The 20,478-nt window shown below is 43.8% G+C and overlaps 1 protein-coding gene across 4 annotated transcripts in view; it reads left to right on the top strand.

Annotated features, from left to right (window-relative positions):
- MYRF (myelin regulatory factor) overlaps positions 1-20,478 on the top strand; it is a 145,803-nt gene that overhangs the window by 88,257 nt on the left and 37,068 nt on the right. For all 4 annotated transcript variants that reach the window (XM_069739747.1, XM_069739745.1, XM_069739746.1 and 1 more), the window contains exons 2-3: positions 14,774-14,858; positions 19,829-20,152. In XM_069739747.1, the coding sequence (XP_069595848.1) occupies positions 14,774-14,858; positions 19,829-20,152 (409 nt within the window). The remainder of the gene's footprint in view (positions 1-14,773; positions 14,859-19,828; positions 20,153-20,478) is intronic.

The raw sequence follows: 20,478 nt of genomic DNA on the forward strand, positions 1-20,478 counted from the left end.
CAGTAGTTAGCACTGTACAGTGGCTCAGTTGTTAGCACTGTATGGTGTCTCAATGGTTAGCACTGTATGGTGGCTCAGTGGTTAGCACTGCATGGTGGCGCAGTGGTTAGCAGTGTGTGGTGGCTCAGTTGTTAGCACTGTATGGTGGCTCAGTTGTTAGCACTGCATGGTGGCTCAGAGGTTAGCACTGTATGGTGGCTCAGTTGTTAGCACTGCATGGTGGCGCAGTGGTTAGCACTGTATGGTGGCTCAGTTGTTAGCACTGTATGGTGGCTCAGTGGTTAGCACTCTATGGTAGCTCAGTAGTTAGAACTGTACAGTGGCTCAGTTGTTAGCACTGTATGGTGGCTCAATGGTTAGCACTGTATGGTGGCTCAATGGTTAGCACTGTATGGTGGCTCAATGGTTAGCACTGTATGGTGGCTCAGTGGTTAGCACTGCATGGTGGCGCAGTGGTTAGCACTGTATGGTGGCTCAGTTGTTAGCACTGCATGGTGGCTCAGTGGTTAGCACTGTATGGTGGCTCAATGGTTACCATTGTTGCTTTGCATTGTTGGGGTCCTGGGTTCAAATCCCACCCTGGACAACATCAGCAAGGAGTTTGTATGTTCTCCCCGTGTTTGCGTGGGTTTCCTCCAGGTTCTCCAGTTTCCTCCCAGACTCCAAAAGACATACTGATAGGAAATCTAGATTGTGAGCCCCAATGGGGACATTATGTCTGTAAAACGCTGCAGTATATTGATATAATTGAAATCATCTCTTACTATCCATGCTGCATGTCAGTGGTGTAACCCTCATATTATGGGGAATATTACACGTTGTGGAAATGGATAGCTGACACTAATAATATTGATATAGTTCTCTTTGGTGGCCATGCACATAAGATTAACGCCAGTTAAACCAGCAAACCTTTGATTTCACCGGGACTGGATGACCATCTCATGTGTAGAGTTGAGTGAATATGTTCGGAATCGATCACCGAATATGAAATTGCCATATATTGGTACCCTATTCGTGACAAATTTATGTTTGATGATCGGTTCCGAACATATTCATTAATTTTCTACTCCCAGTGACTCCAATGACGTTTGGCTGTATTCGGAGAATATTACAAAAACAATATTCACCAATAATTGTAATCCGAACCGAATATTGAAAAATTTGCTCAAATCTACTAATGAGCAAGGGGATCTACTTGTGCTCCCCTGCCCGATAGTATTGGAGCGCCCCCGTGGGCAGTGGGGTACTCGGTACTGGGTCATTCGGTTCACAGGGGGATGTTACGATGGCTGACACGGTCCGTGGCCCTCGGGACGTCCGTTGTTAAAGGGGAAAGGTCTTTAAAGGGATATGTTCGTGATGCCACCTGTGGTATTCGGTCAGTGACCAACGCTGCCTTGAGGAGTCCGCTGGGGTGATGTTATGGCAGCTAGATGGTATACCTTCCCACAGGTGAAGTATGTCCCCAGGGCTTCCCAGTGTGTAGATGGTGGTTTGGTGAGAGGCGCAGTGAAGAACGAGGACACAAGGTTGCAGTCTCTTTACCTTTTACTGAAGGCTTCAGCATCCACAGTCCAGAGCACAGATCACGGGGCAGGCAGAGTCTGGCCGGTTTGGAGGCAAATCCAGATTCCCCTTATCCAGATAGAAATCGGTAGCCTTCCTCTAGCGCCTTGGTGTTGTAGTACCTTACTGCTAAGCCTCTCATAAGATCCTCACAGATGTTGTAGATGTTGTTGATGTTATGTCTCTCTCTCTCTCTGTCACCCAGATGGATAGGACAAACCCGTATGACCGGTGGCTTGAGGCTTTTTACAGGGACTCTATCATGCCCCGGCTCCTCGTGGGTGCCACCTTGCCTCCAGGGTATGGGGCGGATCAGTAACTTGAAATTAGCTGTCCTGCCGGTCTCTGGAGCAAGGCATAAAGGACTGTTGCTTCCTCGTTGTTCCGGCTACCGGGATCCTGCGCCTCAGAAGGAGGCAGCCTGTGTACACCCTCTCTACAATGCAGTTCTCTTGTTGTGTCCTTTCTTAGGAACTGCCGCACTCAGGGCAGGCGCAGCTCCGTGACCTTCAGTCTAGGCCTCTGACAGGATCCCACCCCTGTCAGGGACCAACTACCTGAGTGAAGCTCAGCCAGCAACTGCCTAACTTCCTCTCCAGGCAACCAGTTTTACCTAAGTGTGAAGAGTGGCCTAATAAATAGGAGCATAGCTCCCCCTGGTGGCTTGGAGTGCGAAATGTGTTGTATGTTTGTGATACCTGGATTCAGTTGTCTTTCTGAGCCTCCAAACGTAACATCACTCCCCCCTAGAGGAGAATGATATTACTGCAATGACCAAGACCCTAGGGCGCTTAAGTCTTCAAGTGGTGGCTTTCTCCTCTCTCCCCATTAAAAACACATGCATGCATAGCTGCGTATGGGGAAGGCGGGAGAGATCGCACATTCAGCCGATGTGTATGGTCAGCTTACGGCCTCAGTCAGACGTCCATGATGCACTTACACGTTCTATCCTTCTTTTTCACGGATACAACACATACTCATTATAGTCTTTGAGGCTGATCCTATGTCTGTGTGTCCATGCAAAAATCACGGAGACGTTTTTTTTTTTTTTTACTGAAAGCATGGATGAAAAATACCAATACCAGTCTATGGGTTCATGAAAATCACGGCCCGCACACGGATGACATCAGTGCAGTCTGTGATGACCATCGGATATGAGAAGCTTTGTCATATGTTTATCCATAAGTGAAAAACACTGACACTCATACAATTTTTTTTCCGTGCATGAAAAACACTGAAGTGTGAATGAGGTCTTAGGCTGAAGCAATAATGGGTTAAAAGGGAGCACTTACACATAGGTTCTGATACAATAAAGGTATGTACAGACAGCATCCCCTCAAAGCCAGAGAACCTGCAGAGTTTTTGAAGCAGAAGACTCTTCAAGAAACTTTGGCTCTGTTTTTCCTGAAGCAGCTTTTGTTGTGTTTTTTTTTTTTTTTGCATTTTTGCCACATCTTTTTTTTTTAAACTTATATGTAAAATAGTGGCTGCTTCAAAGCAGAATCCACCTGAAGAATAGTCCAGTCACTTCTTTCAGCCGATTCATGGATTTTAAAGCCTGAAGTAGATATGAAAAATGTTAAAAAAGACTGAACATATGCACAGCAAGTAGTGATGAGCAAGAATACTCGTTACTCGAGATTTCCAGAGCATGCTCGGGTGGTCTTTGAGTATTTGTGACTGCTCGGGGATTTAGTTGATGTCGACGCAGCTGCATGATTTGCGGCTGCTAGACAGCTTGAATGCATGTGGGGATTCCCTAGCAACCAGGCAACCCCCACATGTACTCAGGCTGTCTAGCAGCTGCAAATCATGCAGCTGCGTTGACATAATCTAAATCCCCGACCACGCCGAAATACTCGGAGACCACCCGAGCATGCTTGGCAAATCTCGATTAACGAGTATAATCGCTCATTACTAACAGCAAGTCGTTTTGACAATGCTGTGCACATGTTCATTATTTTTAACATTTAAGGAGCACTTTTTCTGGCGGGTTCCAGGTGGATTCTGACTGCACATACTCTAGGGTTTTTTTTCTGGACCAGACAGCAATGTCAGTGACCTGTTTCATGCTGAAAACTAAAAGTGTGAAATATAGCCACTGTTAGGATTTGTCTCTGCTTTCCAGTTTGGGCATTCGTCTCATATGAGATTTGTGGTACATCCTTGCAGTCACGTGCCGACTAATTTCCCTCCCTTTTTCTCTCAATGAAATATCGATTCCATCAGTATGTTCCTCTCCGATGTCGGGAACCATCATGGTTTCCTCGTGAGATGTACAGTAGAGGGCAACAATTTTATATGGCATCAAGATCATTTGATCATAGATTTCTGAATTTAGTGTGCCTTCACAATGGCCAAATAGGATTGCTTGGAAGGAAGCAATTGGAAAAGAGAATCGGGCAGTGTAAATTGGCCATCACCGATATACATTTAGTAAAGGATGCCATGACCCAACATGGTCCACATCACTAAGCTAGAGTGCATCTGGATCACGGTGACTAGACCCGGTCCGCGACCCTGCTAAGGGGCGTCCAATAAAGGTGGTACAGTCTGTCAGTGGTTCGTGACGCCACCTGTGGTGTTCAGTCAGGGTGACCGACGTTGCTATGGGGTCCGCTGGGGTGATGGAATAGCAGCTGGATGGTATACCTTCCCACAGGTGAAGTGTGTCCCCAGGGCTTCCCAGTAAGGTGGATGGTGGTGGTGTGAGGTGCAGGCAATAACGAGGACACACGGTTGCAGTCTCTTTACCTCTTTACTGAAGACTTCAGGATCCTCAATCCAGAGCACGTTTAACAGGGCTATCTGAGACCGGCCGGTCCGATGGGCACTTCCAGAGTTTCCTTCGCAGATGGAAATCGTTGCCTACCACTAGCGCATGTGTGTTGTAGTCCTACCCTGTTGAGCATTCGGAATAGTCCTCACAACTGCTGTTCTCGTTCGTTCGTTCTCTACAGCTCTCTCTTTCTTTAGTTCCAGATGTTGCTAGTTTCTCATCCCCCAGATATGTTATGGCTAGGACGCACCCGTATGACGGGAAGGCCTGGAGGTCTTCCGGGACCCTAGAGACGCCCCTCTCCCAATGTTGCCCCCTATGTCTTCTTAGGAAATTTAAGGTAGACAGCCAACCTATAATTAACTGTCCTGCGGAGTTTGAAGTAAGGCCTAAAGTCAGTTACTCCCGCGGTGTTCCGGCCACCGGCTACGAGCCTCAGTAGGATGTTGCCTCGGTCTCACGGCACGACTCCTACTGGTACTCCTTTTTGCTTGATCTCGTTTACACTGTACCACAATATCCTTCCCTTCTTGTCTCTTTCTTAGGATACCGTCGGAAGGAGGTGCAGGTGCGGCTCCGTTACGTTCTGCTCTGTTCGCTAGGCACCTGCCAGGTTCCCACGCCTGACAGGGACCCCCCTGTGCCTTCTCCCTGCAACACCCCCTGCCACGGGATGTTGCCTGAATCCAACCCAGTCAGCTTCTGACTAACTTTCTATCCAACCCCTAGTTTTACCAGTGTGAGGAGTGGCCCAATAAATAAAACCTTTTGCTCCCCCTAGTGGCCGGAGTGTGAAGTGTAATGTGTGCTGGTGATACCTGGTCAGGAGAATTCCTTCAGTGCCATCAGACGTACCGCCACTCTCCTTAGCGGCAGAGTGTCATACTGCAACGACCAGATCTCTGGGGCGCTGCACATCAAGGTCATGGTAAAACCATGGCATTACTACAGCTTGCTCTTTAACGTCAACGGTTCATGTTATAAAGAAGTTCCAAGTGACCATCTGGTTATGGCCAAATAGTCATGCCACGAATTGTGGAAGTTCTGAGATCTCACCATGAGGTGTGGTACTGTGGACCAATAGTCTTAAAGGTTATGACATTTGCAAATACACCTTATCTGCAATAAGTCATGAACCATTAATCAAGCATCTCACTGCAATCACGTATTAAATGGACATAAAAGTTGGTTTAGTCGGATTAACGCATTGTGGTGATTTCTGTGTCTGGTTACGTATGCGTTAAGAGAGACCACTTGATTTACTATTATCTGAAAATGTAACTTTCCATTCCTATCAGATGTCTCATTTCTGTTAGAAGTCTCCTTCTTGTCTGATGTCTCACTCCTTGGGAACAAAAGAATCCTAAAAATCCTTGTCAGGAGAGGCAGGAGCCTCCTTCTCACCACTACTCCTCAGCTCATTAAAATGTTTGACCCTGCTCCCCTCTCGCATTCACACATCTGCTTCTTGTTAAGGGGTTCCAGGGTGGGATGAGTTGCGTCTAAGGGGTGACTGCATGGGATTATTCATGATTAAGAGATATGGGAATGCCATTGCTTGGAGGGCACAGGTGACAGTCTACATGGTACCATCTAGTCTGCCTGCTGTACGGAGACTGTGCAGAGCACAAAGAGGGTCCTCGGTGGAGAATTAAGAAAACGCATGAAATATTGCAACTTGGGGATATTTATGAGCCTTGATGACCACATCTGGCATAATTGCAAGCTTGGTGAAAAGTACCAGATGCCATGTCTCATTCCAATAATATGCTGGATGGGTTAATAAAATGGGTTTGTTTTTACTAAATAGCTGGCAGCCTGTAAAGAGCTCTGAAAGATTGTGTACATGGAATGAAAGGCTGACAGTTAAGAGAAGCAGACCTGTTCGTCTTCATGAAAACAGATGCGTGGAGTCCTGGCAAACAGGGCCGACTAACTACAGTCTGCGTCCTGCCCGACATGGTGCTCCATCCGATTACATTCGACTCCACCAAGTATATGGGCGGTTTTGCTTCTTTTTAACTATCGGAATGGTCAAGTGTTTTAGTAGCACTAAGATTGTTTGTAAACCATAAAGATTTTTGGAACTTAAAAGGATAGTCCAGATTTAACAGATACAAGTTGGCCATTGCTTAACGAATAATTATGACCTTCTGTAATGTTCTTTGTGTATCAGATCTATACGGTGTCCAAGAAATGTAGTGAATTAATAGAAATCTTTTGTTTTCTTTCAAATTATGAAAATGTGTCCTGGTCATGTGATGGGCACACAGGTGATTGGCTCACAACAAGACTGTGCTGTGACGAACCATACACCTATGTGTCCACCACATGCAGGAGACAAGGTCAAAAAGACCAGACCATCAAGTCCGACCTATAATCCTTCTACACTGATCCAGAGGAAGACAAAACTTCCTATGAGGTGGATGCCGATTCACATTAGGGACAAAAGTTAGATAGAGGCCATTCTACTATCATTATGACTCTGGTAACCTGTCTATGCCCAGTGGGTAACACCAAGGTCCTAGGATCAACTTTAACCATAGGCTATATCTGCATAGTGTTTCATGATCTTCTAGTATTTAGTTGGATTTCCTTCATGTGCTCGGATTCTCCTACACCCCAAAAACATTGGCTTCCTATGAAATTGTCTAGACTAAATTAGATTGTGAACCCCACTGAGGACACAGACTGGTCAAAGTACAAAATATATTGATACCTCACCAGTAAGAAATACAAATAATTGTTAAATTTCGGGTATTTTCACATTTTGCAAAGCTGCTTGGGCATAGACTTTGGAGGGTCTATGCCCTTGGCTGCAGTAATACAGCAGCCATGGACTTGATCTGTAGGACCGAGGCCCGTCGTGGTGGTCCCACTACGTAAAGTTATCTTCTTAGTCCTGCTGTGCGACCTGATCCTGGTTGTCCCCCAATGTGACCTTATCTTGGTGGTCCTGTAATATGACTCTCAGTCTGTGGCTTCTATAGCTTTCTCTAAAGTTTTTGTTTTTCTCCTAATCCCTTGGCTGAGTCCCGTGACCATCAAGCGATGTATTAGCCTCTAATCATGTAAAGCTGGCTTTAGGTGCGAGGGAAGGCTGCGTCTGGTGATGTGCACAGTTCCCGCATTCCTCACAAACAAGTCCCAGAAACAAGTATCTAGAACAGGAATTCACAGACAACTTCCACCTGCCGTGCGCACAAGCAGTATGCAGCCTATGAAGATCCATTAAAAGAAAACCTTATATGTTCTTATTATTCCGAAGTCTCCAAAAACATATTCTTGTTGTCTCCTTCTCTTGTCCTACTACTGCTTACACATTAGTTAAATGTCGGCCCCATGATAGCAAGGGCTGTGGCGTTCTTGAGGATCCTGGGAGTAGCAGACCTTCACTTTAGAGAGGAAATTCTCACATCTCACTTTTTAAACTTTCTTAAACTTCTATGCACATTAGTCTAACTCCGGAATTATTACCATGGTAGACAAAATACTTCCCAGTTTATCCACAAGTGACTTTCCCATCTCACAAGTAGAATGTGCGTTTGGAAATACCTTGTGTCTTTGCGTTTGCTGGAACAAACAAGATCTGTGCTGAATGTTTTGAGAAACCCATCAGGCCCCATTAATTAAAGGGACTGTCAGAGTGACTCTTCAAACCAAGTACAGGCGCTCGGGGCTCCATGGCAGGGCCAATCATTGGAGTGTATCTCCACCACCCCTCTGTGATTGATAGCTCTGGCTTCATAGAGCCAGAGAAGTGTGGAGAAGGTTGGAAAAAAAGCAGGTGGGAAGGTGTAGTTAAATACTTGGCCCCACCATGATGAACCGAGCGCCTGTACTTGGTTTGAGACCCTTTATGGTGTTTGAACTCTTATGTTTTTACGCCACTCCAGGTCAGCTGTGATCACTTTTAGAAAAGTAGGCAGTGATGGGGTGTGACCAAGTAAGTCAGAATAATTTTTGACAATTTATGCCACTTACTGGCTTAACACTTCTGGCGGTGGCGCGCGGCAATCGGAGGATGCACCAGCTCCATTGAGATGCACATGCGTCTTAAAGAATTTGATGCCTCTTACTGCAGTACATCCTTCACCAAGAGTGTGTACAAAGTGTCAATCTTGATGAATCAAACCCATTGACCTTTTCATTCCATCACACAGTTGGTTGCAAGCCCGGTGTATCGTTTAATTTCCTATTATGTAATTCTTTAATCTAATCTATAAAGTGGCTCCAAAGGTGGAGTTCCTGTTAATGACATTGTTAACTTGTGTTCATGCCACTTCAGTAACCGATGGCAAGTACGTTTATTTATGACCCAATTTGTTGTGCCAACTTATTCTGCAGTCCTGATTGGATCGCTCGCTACCATCAAACCAGGTACTGTATAATTTACAAGTACAGTGAGGAAAATAAGTATTTGACGCACTACAGATTTTGCAAGTTTTCCCACCTACAAAGAATGGAGAGGTCTGTACTTTTATTGTAGGTACACGTGTAAATGAAAAAGTCACAGAGACATGTCCATTTTTGGTCGGAGTCATGGATCAAAATTACCCATACAAGTCCATCGGTCCCTGAAAATGAGTGACTGCACACAGCTGTCTGATTAACACTGTAATGTTTACAGTGACTTGCAAAAGTATTCACCCCCTTGGCTTTTTACCTATTTTGTTTCATTACAATATTTTTGTAATCTGATTTCTGTGTGATGCCTCAACACTAAATAATCTACGATAAAATATAGGCATAAATTACATTTATGGGATAAAATAACTAAACATTGGCATGTGCATATATAGTCACCCATTTTGCTATGCAGCCCCTAAAAAGTTCTGGTGGAAGCAATTCTTTTCATGAGGCCCATGCTTAGTGACAGGACGTCCCCCTGTGTGTAATCTTAAGTGTCACATGTCGGTCAGTATATACACTTTACCTTTTCGGGAAGGCCACAGAGGCTGCAGCACCATTAACCCCTTAGCGACCGCCAACACGCATTAAAACAGCGGCTGCTATGGATACTTAATCACTCATCGCCGTTATAAAACGGTGATCGGGAATAAGGTTGTAGTGCTCCCCAGAGTCGGAAAATCTCTGGGGTCTCGGCTACCGAGTGGGGGAGGGGGGGGGGTAGCTGAGACCCCGGAGAACATGATCAGGGACAGATTTTCCAGTGTCAGTGAATCCCCTCCTTACATGTAAAGCGCCATGGAATAAATGGCGCTATAACAATAAATAATAATAATAACAGCGATCACAAAAAAACACCCAGAAAAAGTGAGTCGGCTGTTTCAATGATTTCTCTTTCTTCTGACAGGATATACATGACAAACGAGAGAGAAATTATGCACCCTGAGGCCTTCGCCATCCCCCAGTTCCTCCTGATCAGTCCCCCAAACCCGGTGTTATCTTCCTGGAAGAAAAAATGTCAGGCCCATGCCCAGTGCGCCCGCTGAGATCTGCCTATCAGCACCCGGCAACAGTAGGAAATTTTTCCTATTGGTTCCTTTTGGTCACTGTGATGGAGACTATCACAGTGATAAAAAAAAAAAATAGTAAATCAAATCCCCCTTTGTAATCCCCTTAGTTAGATTAAAATGATATCTATATATTTTTTTCAAATTTTTTCCATTCTTTGCAGTTGGGGTTAGGGTTGTTAGTGTTAGGGTTGGGGTTAGGGTTGTGTAAGGGTTAAAGGGAATCTGTCACCTCGAATTGGCGGGCTATGTAAATGCCCTGTGTTCGGTCAGATGGGCGGTGTTTCGTCTTCTTTCCTCCACCCCATCCTTCTCCGCTGTCCGCAATATTTTCGGGAATTTGAGTAGGTATCCTCCATAGTTCGCACGTGCGCAATGCAATCTTGTCTCGCACAGTATGCAGCGATACCAAATATGTGTAGGTTTGATTTTTTTTTTTTTTTTATTTTGATTGGGGCGAAAGGGGGTGATTTGAACTTTTATTTTTTTACATTTTTAAACTCTTTTTTTTTTTTTTTTAATTTTGGCATGCTTCAATAGTCTCCATGGGAGGCTAGAAGCACAAATCACCTCTATGCAGCAGAATTACAGGCTTGGTATGAGCGCCGACCACAGGGTGGCGCTCATTGCAATCTGTGATCAACAACCATAGAGGTCTCAAGGATTCCTCTGGTTGTGATGGCAACGCACCGATGACCCCCAATCACGTGACGAGTAGAGTTTGACAGCGGCATTTAACTAGTTAATGGGCGCGGGCGGATCGTGATTCCGCTCGCTTCCATTGTGCGCACATGTCAGCTGTTGAAAACAGCTGAGATGTTGCTGCTTTGAGGTGGGCTCACTGCCGGAGCCGCCTCCAAAGCGGGGGATACTGCCAGCTGACGTACTATTCCGTCAGCTGGCAGAAAGGGGCTAATGGTATCAAATTCTGTGTCATATCTGTGAGTTCAAAATGCTCACTATTCCCCTGGATAAAATCCTTGCTTGAAGCACCTGAAGGGTTAATAAACGTCTTGAATGTGCTTTTGAGCACCTTGGGGGGTGCAGTTTTTAGAATGGTGTCACTTTTTGGGTATTTTCTGTTATATTGGACTGTGAGCCCTCGCGGGCAGGGTCTTCCCTCCTTATGTACCTGTTGGTGCCCTGTTTTTTGCTCATGTTTAATGTATTTGTCTATATCTGCCCCGTATTCACATGTAAAGCGCCATGGAATAAATGGCGCTATAAGAATGTATAATAATAATATTGACCCCCCAAGTCACTTCAAATGTGATGTGGTCCCTAAAAAATGGTTTTGTAAATTTTGTTGTAAAAATTAGAAATTGCTGGTCAACCTTTAACCCTTATAACATCCTAACCCCCCAAAAAATCATGTTTCCAAAATTGTTCTAGTGTAAAGTAGACATGTGGGAAATGTAATCTACTTGACTACTTTGTGTGATATGACTCTCTGATTTAATAGCATAAAACTTAAAAGTTTGAAAATTGCGACATTTTCCAAATTTTCACCAAATGTCCATTTTTTTTCTCACAAATAAACGCAAGTCATATTGAAGAAATATCCATTACCGTCAAATGGAAAGAACATGGTGCACAACAACAGACCTGCTAAGAGAGGTTGTGAGGTAGAAAAACTAAAAATGCCAACGGGGGTGAAGACGTTTGCAAGTGACTATAGATGCTTTGCAATTTTATTTTTTTCATGTTATAATGACGGATTAAACAATCAGATCCAAAGCACTGCTGAAAATAGGACAACTACGGACGTCTAAACGAGGCCCAAATCCCTGGACCTCAGTGCGAGGCACAAATACTTAGGAAAGTGTATTTTTTTTGCTTTTTTGTTACGTCTGTGTCTATCCTTCCTTGGCTTCATGCATCCTCTTTGTTTTTTACGTATTGGGACACTTTCCATTGCTCTTGCGGGGGCGGTAAACCATGTTCTCTGGAAATCGAGTGGTATCCATGGTTGGCACACGCCCGGCGAGGATGTTAACATCCCACACACGGGAGGCAGATAAAACAGAGCACATTGTATCAACAGAGAGAAAACGCCGTAGAGAAGAGACTCGTTCTAGAACATCTGCAATGGACACTCATCAGGCATCCGCCATGAAGAGTGCTAAGGGTTAAATAGGTTTCTTTTGTTCTGATTCAGCCATCTTGTTTCTTGGGTGCTGGAAGTGCTTTGGTCCCCTGCTTGCCTTTCTGGTCTTCCCTTTTTAGACTAATACCGTATATATATACCACTGGGTAAGCATCATAAAATCTTGTATTGGCGTAGAATCTAAAAAAAAATCTTCCTTTAGATGACTCACGCTTGCTGATCTCCAAGAAAATAATCCTTAGATGTTACAAGGTTAAAAAAGTGCAATTATTAAACTTTACTAGAAAAAAAGAACAAAAAAACTTTGGGTGGAAGTTCTCAGAACAGGGTTAAAACACAAGTATTTTTATTTTTTTGAGTCCAAGTCTCCGATTTGATATTGCCTTTGTGTCTTTTTGTCTGGAATAAATGATTGTAATAGTGACTTTTACAATTGTGCTCTATTCGTTTTTTTAATATACACCGTTTTATACGTTAACACAGATGACACCAGGTAAAGTTATTTTTTGGTTTGTTTGTGTTTTTGTATAGCATTTTGGACAGATTTTGGATATTGTAGCCCCAGTCACCATTTGTAACTTTTTCAAAATGTCCCAAAATGTTTACGCAATTGTACTCCAGTACCTTAGTGGAGCACAAATTTTTGTTTAATTTTTTACATTTTTCTTTTCTTTTGCGCCGCTGAAAACTAACGTGTGTTCTGTTTTGATCTAAAAAGGTGTAAAAAAACAAAACAAGAAAAAGGCATTTGTTGAATTTACATCACTCTTCAGCTCTAATTTTGATGTAGTTGTCTAAAACAAAACAAAAATACACAAGACAAAAAAAAAGGGAAAAATGATGAATGCGACCTTTTGTCTTTTTTTTATTATTGTTTGCAAGTTGCTTGATGTCCATATAGAAACATTATTATAATGCAGATCTGTACAAATATAATAAATTACAATTCTAGTTTGAGCAAAAAAGACATCCAGTTCCTGCGATGCATTAAAATCCCATTACTCTTTTATTAAACGATCTAAAGACGAAACTGACGCATTTCGGATCAAGTGTGATCATGGATAAGGCCCATACATGATCTTAAACGCGTTGGTTATTGTACCTGTGTGTTTCATTTTCTGTGGATCGTTCATTAAAGCCATCATGGGATTATACTATATTGCTGGAGATGGATGTCCTTTCCTTTATTTCTGCACATTGACCATGTGATTCATGCACTTGGTGGGAAGTCCACTGAACCTTCTTTAGACTGTGTGATGTATGCACCTGGTTGGGAGTCCACTGGACCTTCTTTAGACTGGGTGATCTGTGCATCTGGTGGAGAGTCCACTGGACCTTCTTTAGACTGTGTGATCTGTGCACCTAGTGAGGAGTCCGCTGGACCTTCTTTAGACTGTGTGATCCGTGCACTTGGTGGGATGTCTGCTGGACCTTCTTTAGCCTGTGTGATCTATGCACCTGGTGGGGTGTCTGCTGGACCTTCTTTAGACTGTGTGATCCGTGCACTTGGTGGGATGTCTGCTGGACCTTCTTTAGACTGTGTGATCCGTGCACTTGGTGGGATGTCTGCTGGACCTTCTTTAGACTGTGTGATCCGTGCACTTGGTGGGATGTCTGCTGGACCTTCTTTAGACTGTATGATCTGTGCACCTGGTGGAGAGTCCACTGGACCTTCTTTAGACTGTGTGATCTGTGCACCTGGTGGGGAGTCCGCTGGACCTTCTTTAGATTGTGTGATCTGTGCACCTGGTGGGGAGTCCGCTGGACCTTCTTTAGACTGTGTGATCTGTGCACCTGGTGGGCAGTCCGCTGGACCTTCTTTAGACTGTGTGAACTGTGCACCTAGTGGGGAGTCCGTTGGACCTTCTTTAGACTGTGTGATCTGTGCACCTGGTGGAGAGTCTGCTGGACCTTCTTTAGACTGTGTGATCTGTGCACCTGGTGGGGAGTCTGCTGGACCTTCTTTTGACTGTATGATCTGTGCACCTGGTGAGGAGGCCAATGGACCTTCTTTAGACTGTGTGATCTGTGCACCTGGTGGGCAGTCCGCTGGACCTTCTTTAGACTGTGTGAACTGTGCACCTAGTGGGGAGTCCGTTGGACCTTCTTTAGACTGTGTGATCTGTGCACCTGGTGGAGAGTCTGCTGGACCTTCTTTAGACTGTGTGATCTGTGCACCTGGTGGGGAGTCTGCTGGACCTTCTTTTGACTGTATGATCTGTGCACCTGGTGAGGAGGCCAATGGACCTTCTTTAGACTGTGTGATCTGTGCACCTGGTGGGCAGTCCGCTGGACCTTCTTTAGACTGTGTGATCTGTGCACCTGGTGGAGAGTCCGCTGGACCTTCTTTAGACTGTGTGATCTGTGCACCTGGTGGAGAGTCTGCTGGACCTTCTTTAGACTGTGTAATCTGTGCACCTGGTGGAGAGTCTGCTGGACCTTCTTTAGACTGTGTAATCTGTGCACCTAGTGAGGAATCCGCTGGAACTTCTTTAGATTGTGTGGTCCCTGCACCTGGTGGAGAGTCCACTGGACCTTCTTTAGACTGTGTGATCTGTGCACCTGGTGGAGAGTCTGCTGGACCTTCTTTAGACTGTGTAATCTGTGCACCTAGTGAGGAATCCGCTGGACCTTCTTTAGATTGTGTGATCTGTGCACCTGGTGGAGAGTCAGCTGGACCTTCTTTAGACTGTGTGATCTATGCACCTGGTGGAGAGTCTGCTGGACCTTCTTTAGACTATGTGATCTATGCACCTATGCACCTGGTGGGGCGTCCGCTGGACCTTCTTTCTTTCTTTCAATTCTAATTTGAATCCTAATATATTTTTATATTCTGCATTTCAGGACATGATATCAGTGGCGCTCTGGAACCATCAATTGACACAAGTATCCTAGAGGAATACATCAGTAAAGAGGATTCTTCAGAAATGTGAGTTCTTCATCGCTACAGATTCTATGTTATGACGGCCAGTACTTGCCCCATAAGCCGAGTACAGGCGGCCACAATGGTTGCAGCATTGCTTAGTGTCTTGCTGCCTTTACACATGGGTTGAAAAATATATTAAGGGTTGAAAACACATTCAACGCTCACGACCATCCATCCATCATTGTCTGTGTATAATAATGTGATAATAAAACAATAATTTTATGAGGCATTGGACGCGCTGCCATGAGCCATTGCTTGTGATAACTAGACCATTTATCCTACAATAACCAGATCTGTGCAGTGATACAGATGGGAGCCACTGTAAAGACTACATTAGACAATTGCACAAATAATAATTCCCAAATTTTATGATGACTATGAACGTTTCCCATTTGGACAGAAACTTGATCTTGAAATTCTCTACATCATTATTGTGAATCCTAAAGCCATTTAGCGTCTTGTTTCTTGAGATTTGAGGTGTGCAGATCACATTCACCACCAATGCTCTTCTCTGCCCCATCATACCCTTTAGGTCGAATCGGAAATATTTAATATTTAAGCCCCTATTAATAAAACTCTGTCACCAAGTTTTTTCTCCCTCTTCTGAGAGCAGCATGATGTAGAGACAGAGACCCTGACTCCAGTGATGTGTCATTTACTGGGCTGCTTGCTGTAGTTTTGATAATGTTTTATCAGCAGGAGATTATCACTAGAGGACTAGTAAACCTGCTGCCCGGTAGTCCTCCATATTCATGAGTTTGCTATAACCCCGCCCTCACCACTGATTGGCAGCTTTCTGTCTATGCACAGTGTACACAGAAAGCTGCCAATCAGTTATGTGGGTGGGGTTATACGGGGCTCAGCATTTAGAGAACTGCTAGATCTGTAACAGATTAAGGTTGATTTTATTAAAATTGCAGCAAGCAGCCCAGTAAGGCTACTTTCACACTAGCGTCGGCATCTCCCCGTCGCAATGTGTCGGGCAGAGATTCCGACGCTAGCGTTTAACGCACTGCACAACGGAGGCAGCGGATGCATTTCTCCGGCGCATCCGCTGCCCCATTGTAAGGTGCGGGGAGGTGGGGGCGGAGTTCCGGCCGCACATGCGCGGTCGGAAAAAGCGGTCCGTCAGGAGCAAAAAAACGTTACATGTAGCGTTTTTTGCTCCCGACGGTCCGCCAAAGCATGACGTATCCGTCGCATGACGGATGCGACGTGTGGCAATCCGTCGCAATGCGTCGTCAATACAAGTCTATGGGGAAAAAACGCATCCTGCAAGCACTTTTGCAGGATGCGTTTTTTCAGCAAAACGACGCATTGTGACGGATTGCAGTTAACGCTAGTGTGAAAGTAGCCTTAGTGATACATGGCTGGAATCAGCGTCTCTGACCCTACCCTATGCTGGTCACAGATGGGGTAGCACAAATCTGGTGACAGATTCCTTTTCATAACCTGGATCCTGTAGTTTTGTCTACCCAGACCTGATTGTAACTTATTGAAGGTTTTTTTCTCCCCTTAACGGAGGCTCTTATAATAGCTCCAGTCATAGAGAAAATGGACCAAAAAATCAACTAAATAATTTAATTAAAGATCTTTTTGACCTTTCAAAGAAATAGTAATTAAAGATAAAAAAGTGAATATAACCCCTCCCTGGGTGATTAGACCTGAAGCTCTGCGCACAGAGTGACCTTATGGCTCGTGCAGATGACCGTAGTTTAGATCCGAGAAATCACGGGATCGCACTCGGACCGATGTTATTCTACAGCATAAAATAAATGACAAAAAATGCCGCAGATCAACATAGATTTATTTCAGAGGGTTTATTGAGTGATTTAAAAAAAAAAAAAACCTGTTTGAAGTAGGAAAAGAAAGGCTTTTTACCATATATTATACAATAAATATTCAATATTTCTAAAAAAAAAAAAAAAAAATTGGAATTCCCAGTTGGATAAAAAAAAAATTGAAAAAAGTAACGCATTATCTGTACTGAAGCAAAGGTGCTAAAATCACTTTATTAAAGTAAACCGTATAAGGTATGACCACTTGACCAGCCCATGCAGAGCGTCAGATATTTTGTGACGTAAACTCTTTTTATGTAAAGCATTGCACATCGGGGTTGCTGGACTTCGGATCTGCTGGATTGGTTATTCATCTCTAAACTAAACGGAAAACAGAATCCTGTGCGCAATTCTGATACCTGCAGCACACATTATACTTTATTGTCTCCCTCTACTGGACAAAGAGGATTTTGCACTTTGTCAAACTTGTAAAAAAAAAAAAGTGTGACTCTTCCATGAAACCTAACACAGAAAAATAGAAGTGTTTCTCATAGTAACTCATCAGACTCCAGCTTTTATTTTTCAAGTGCATCTTGAAAGATTTTATTAATATGAAATGAATGATCTAGCGGTATGATGGCTGAATGACTAGTATTGCAACACTGGGTTTCGTCAAACATTGGAAATCCTCTCTCTACGTACCCCAGTATCTTCTCTACATACCCCAGTATCTTCTTACAGTTCAAAAACTTTGCTTTACTGATTTATAATTTTTTTTTCCATTCATATCCCCAAAATTCTACGATCAGGCACGTAACGTAGAAGATGAAAAGAATTTTGTAGCTTGCCATGGTGAATTCCTTTTAAATTACAACTTTTACCCCCAAAATAAAACTTTCCCAGTACTGAGAATTCCAGCAACCAGCCAGAACCTTCTGTCCAGTGTTCAATTGTCCAAAACAAATAAAAGAACTACATGGGGTCCGTTTAACCCAATCATGTCTGTATAATTATGCTTTATGGCATCTGCGCAGGATATTCCAGGAATGTCTGTACAGATCCAACCTTTAGGGTGCTGTCTTGTCACCACTGTGGATGGAGAAGTGGAGCATGCACAATTGTCGTCATTCAATTTTATGGGATTCCAGAAAATAGTCAACCACACTTGTGCAACTATTTTTGGAACTCCCATGGAAGACAATGGCAATAGCTGTACATGTGCAGCCACATGGGGACCATGGAGTTATAAATGCTGACTCCTAAAACTTTAGTCATATGCACAGCGTGTAAATACATTCATTGCACTGCTTTCAGTGGATATAAAAAGTCTACAGGGTTTTGTCATGTAAGAAAAATCATGCCAAGAAAAATAATTGCAAAACTTTTTCCATCTTTAAAGTCACCGTTATGAATGTAATACATGCTCACTGTTAATAGAAAATAAGGGAAGACCTGCTAGAGGGAGACGCCTCACCTACACTCAACTGGTCCCTGTACAGACTAGAAAGACCCAAGCCACATAGCTAAAAAATACCACCTTGGACCTGACTACCTAAAAGGCCATCGAGGGGTTTCTTGTGGCCTTCCCTCTGGTTCCTCAGGAAGTACATCACACTGCCATCAAGAGGAGAGGAAAGTGTGAAAATGTGAAAACCCAGGGTGAGAATATTGAAACACATTCATATAGGGTAAAAAGGAGAGCCAAAAGTAAACAGAACATGTATAACCTCACAGAAATCTGAAAAGGACCTGGGAATGAAAACAGACTCACTGCATAAATTCAACTGGTGTTTAACATGCAAGGTAGACTCCTAATAATAATAATAATAATAATAATAATAAGGGCTGGAACTCCTAAACCCAAGTCCACCTAGAGGTATAGCCAGCAAGGAAGTGCAGTGAAGGGTGAACATATAAAATACAACCCAGAATGTGATCGGGCAGACCAAAATGAAAAAATGGAAAACATCTGGAGAGGAGCAAACCACGAAGGGGGAACAAAGACAATTGGAACCATTAGCATCTGGACAGTGAATAAAAGGCAATAGTTCAGCAGAAAGAGGAATTGACCATGCAGCTCAGGTTATCAGATCAAATTCCCAAATCGAGCCACGACACACCCATAATCTGTTTAATTAAACTGACAAACAAATTAATCTTTTCTGGTGGAAAAAGAAACATAAAGAACTAAAATAATGTGTTTGCATACATTTTCACATACTTCAACTCATACTTTGTTGAAGCTCCCTTTGAATTTATTACAGCATTCCGTCTTTCTGGGTAGAAGTTTGTCAGCATAGCCCATTTAGAATTGGCAATCTTTGGCCACTCTTCCTTATTGTAGCTCCAAATCTGTCACATTGTGAGGGTGTCTCCTTGTGTACAGCGCCCTCTCCAGGTCACCCACAGATTTTTATTTGGATTCGGGTCTGGGCTCTCGCTGGGCCATTCTAACATGTTGATCTTCTTCTGGTGAAGCCACTATTTTGTTAGTTTGGAGGTATGCTTTGTCATTGTCATGCTGAAAGTGAAATTACTCTTCATCTTCAGGTTTTTGGCATAACACTCTTTTCCACATGCTTTTGTCAGACTTGATGTAGGTTGTGGCAAAACATAACCTAGTTTGGATGTCTTTCAATATATGATGAGGTTGCTGTCTTTCCATCCTAACCCTGCAGACCAGGCATATGAAAAGTATTGTTGGATTGTTGTCTGATTCGGTATACAACCAGTACTTGCCTCCTATGATGTTGCTGTAGGCCTCTTGTCAGCTTCCTTGATCAAATTTCTTCTTGTTTTTCATCACTTTTTGAGGGATGTCCAGTTCTAGGTAATGCTACTGTTGTGCCCAATTTAGGCCACTTTTTGATGACTGACTTCAGTGTCCCATGGTGTATCTAATGACTTGGAAGTTTTTTTTACCCTTCTCCTGACTGATAACTGCCATCAGTGAGATCCCTTGGCTGTGTTGTAAGCTGTTTTTGGCCCATAGCTTTTGGTGTAAAATAGCCAATGGTTTTGTGCTGTTTATGAGTGACACTAAACGTGGAAATATTTCTGAATTGGCTCTTCTTGATATGATTTTGTACATGACATAAGCCTTGCAGTGTGTAGACTTTACATATCCCCTATACATATGCTGTTTGTTGTTGTTTCTATATATTAAGATATATTTTCTTACTGTTTTCCACACAGCTGTTTTCCCGACATACCCACTTCTTCCGGCTATGCAAACCCTGGTCAGCCTTGTACCTCCGGTGGAGTCCATGGACCTGGGGTGATTTCAAATTTAGGGCATGGTGGAGCAGCCCACTCGGGCGGAGTCCTCCACATGGGTCCGCAAATGCCAGTGCGGCCTGGTATGAGTGGCACATGTGGGGGGCCTCCTTTCCACTCACACCTCAACTGCAATAACAACAATGTCATGGTCAATCCCAAAGGATACCAGGGTCCACCTATGTGCATGAGCGGACCCGAGCTGCCCATCAAAGCGGAACCGAAGACCAGCTATGCAGCCGGGTGAGTAGCAGCAAATATGGAGGAACATTGAGGGATACAGTTGGACTGTGACATGAGCCTTGAGCTCAATAACCCCTTTATTTGTAACCGGGAGAGAATGCCCAACACATTCAGGATCTTATAATGGTTTTATTGGACTAACATATTGAGGATCTATCTATAGAAGATCAGGCTGGTGAAGGTCCGACAACCGGACCCTTCACCGATCACTTGTTATCAGCAACCAGATGAAAGCTGCAACTTTCACCTAAAGTTTATATCCAGCCACTGCCGGAGCTGATCGGTGGAGGTGCCGGTTGTTGGGCCCCCCCACCGACGTGAACCCA

Source organism: Ranitomeya imitator, chromosome 9 (assembly GCF_032444005.1).
Source record: "Ranitomeya imitator isolate aRanImi1 chromosome 9, aRanImi1.pri, whole genome shotgun sequence".
NCBI classification, from domain to species: domain Eukaryota; kingdom Metazoa; phylum Chordata; class Amphibia; order Anura; family Dendrobatidae; genus Ranitomeya; species Ranitomeya imitator.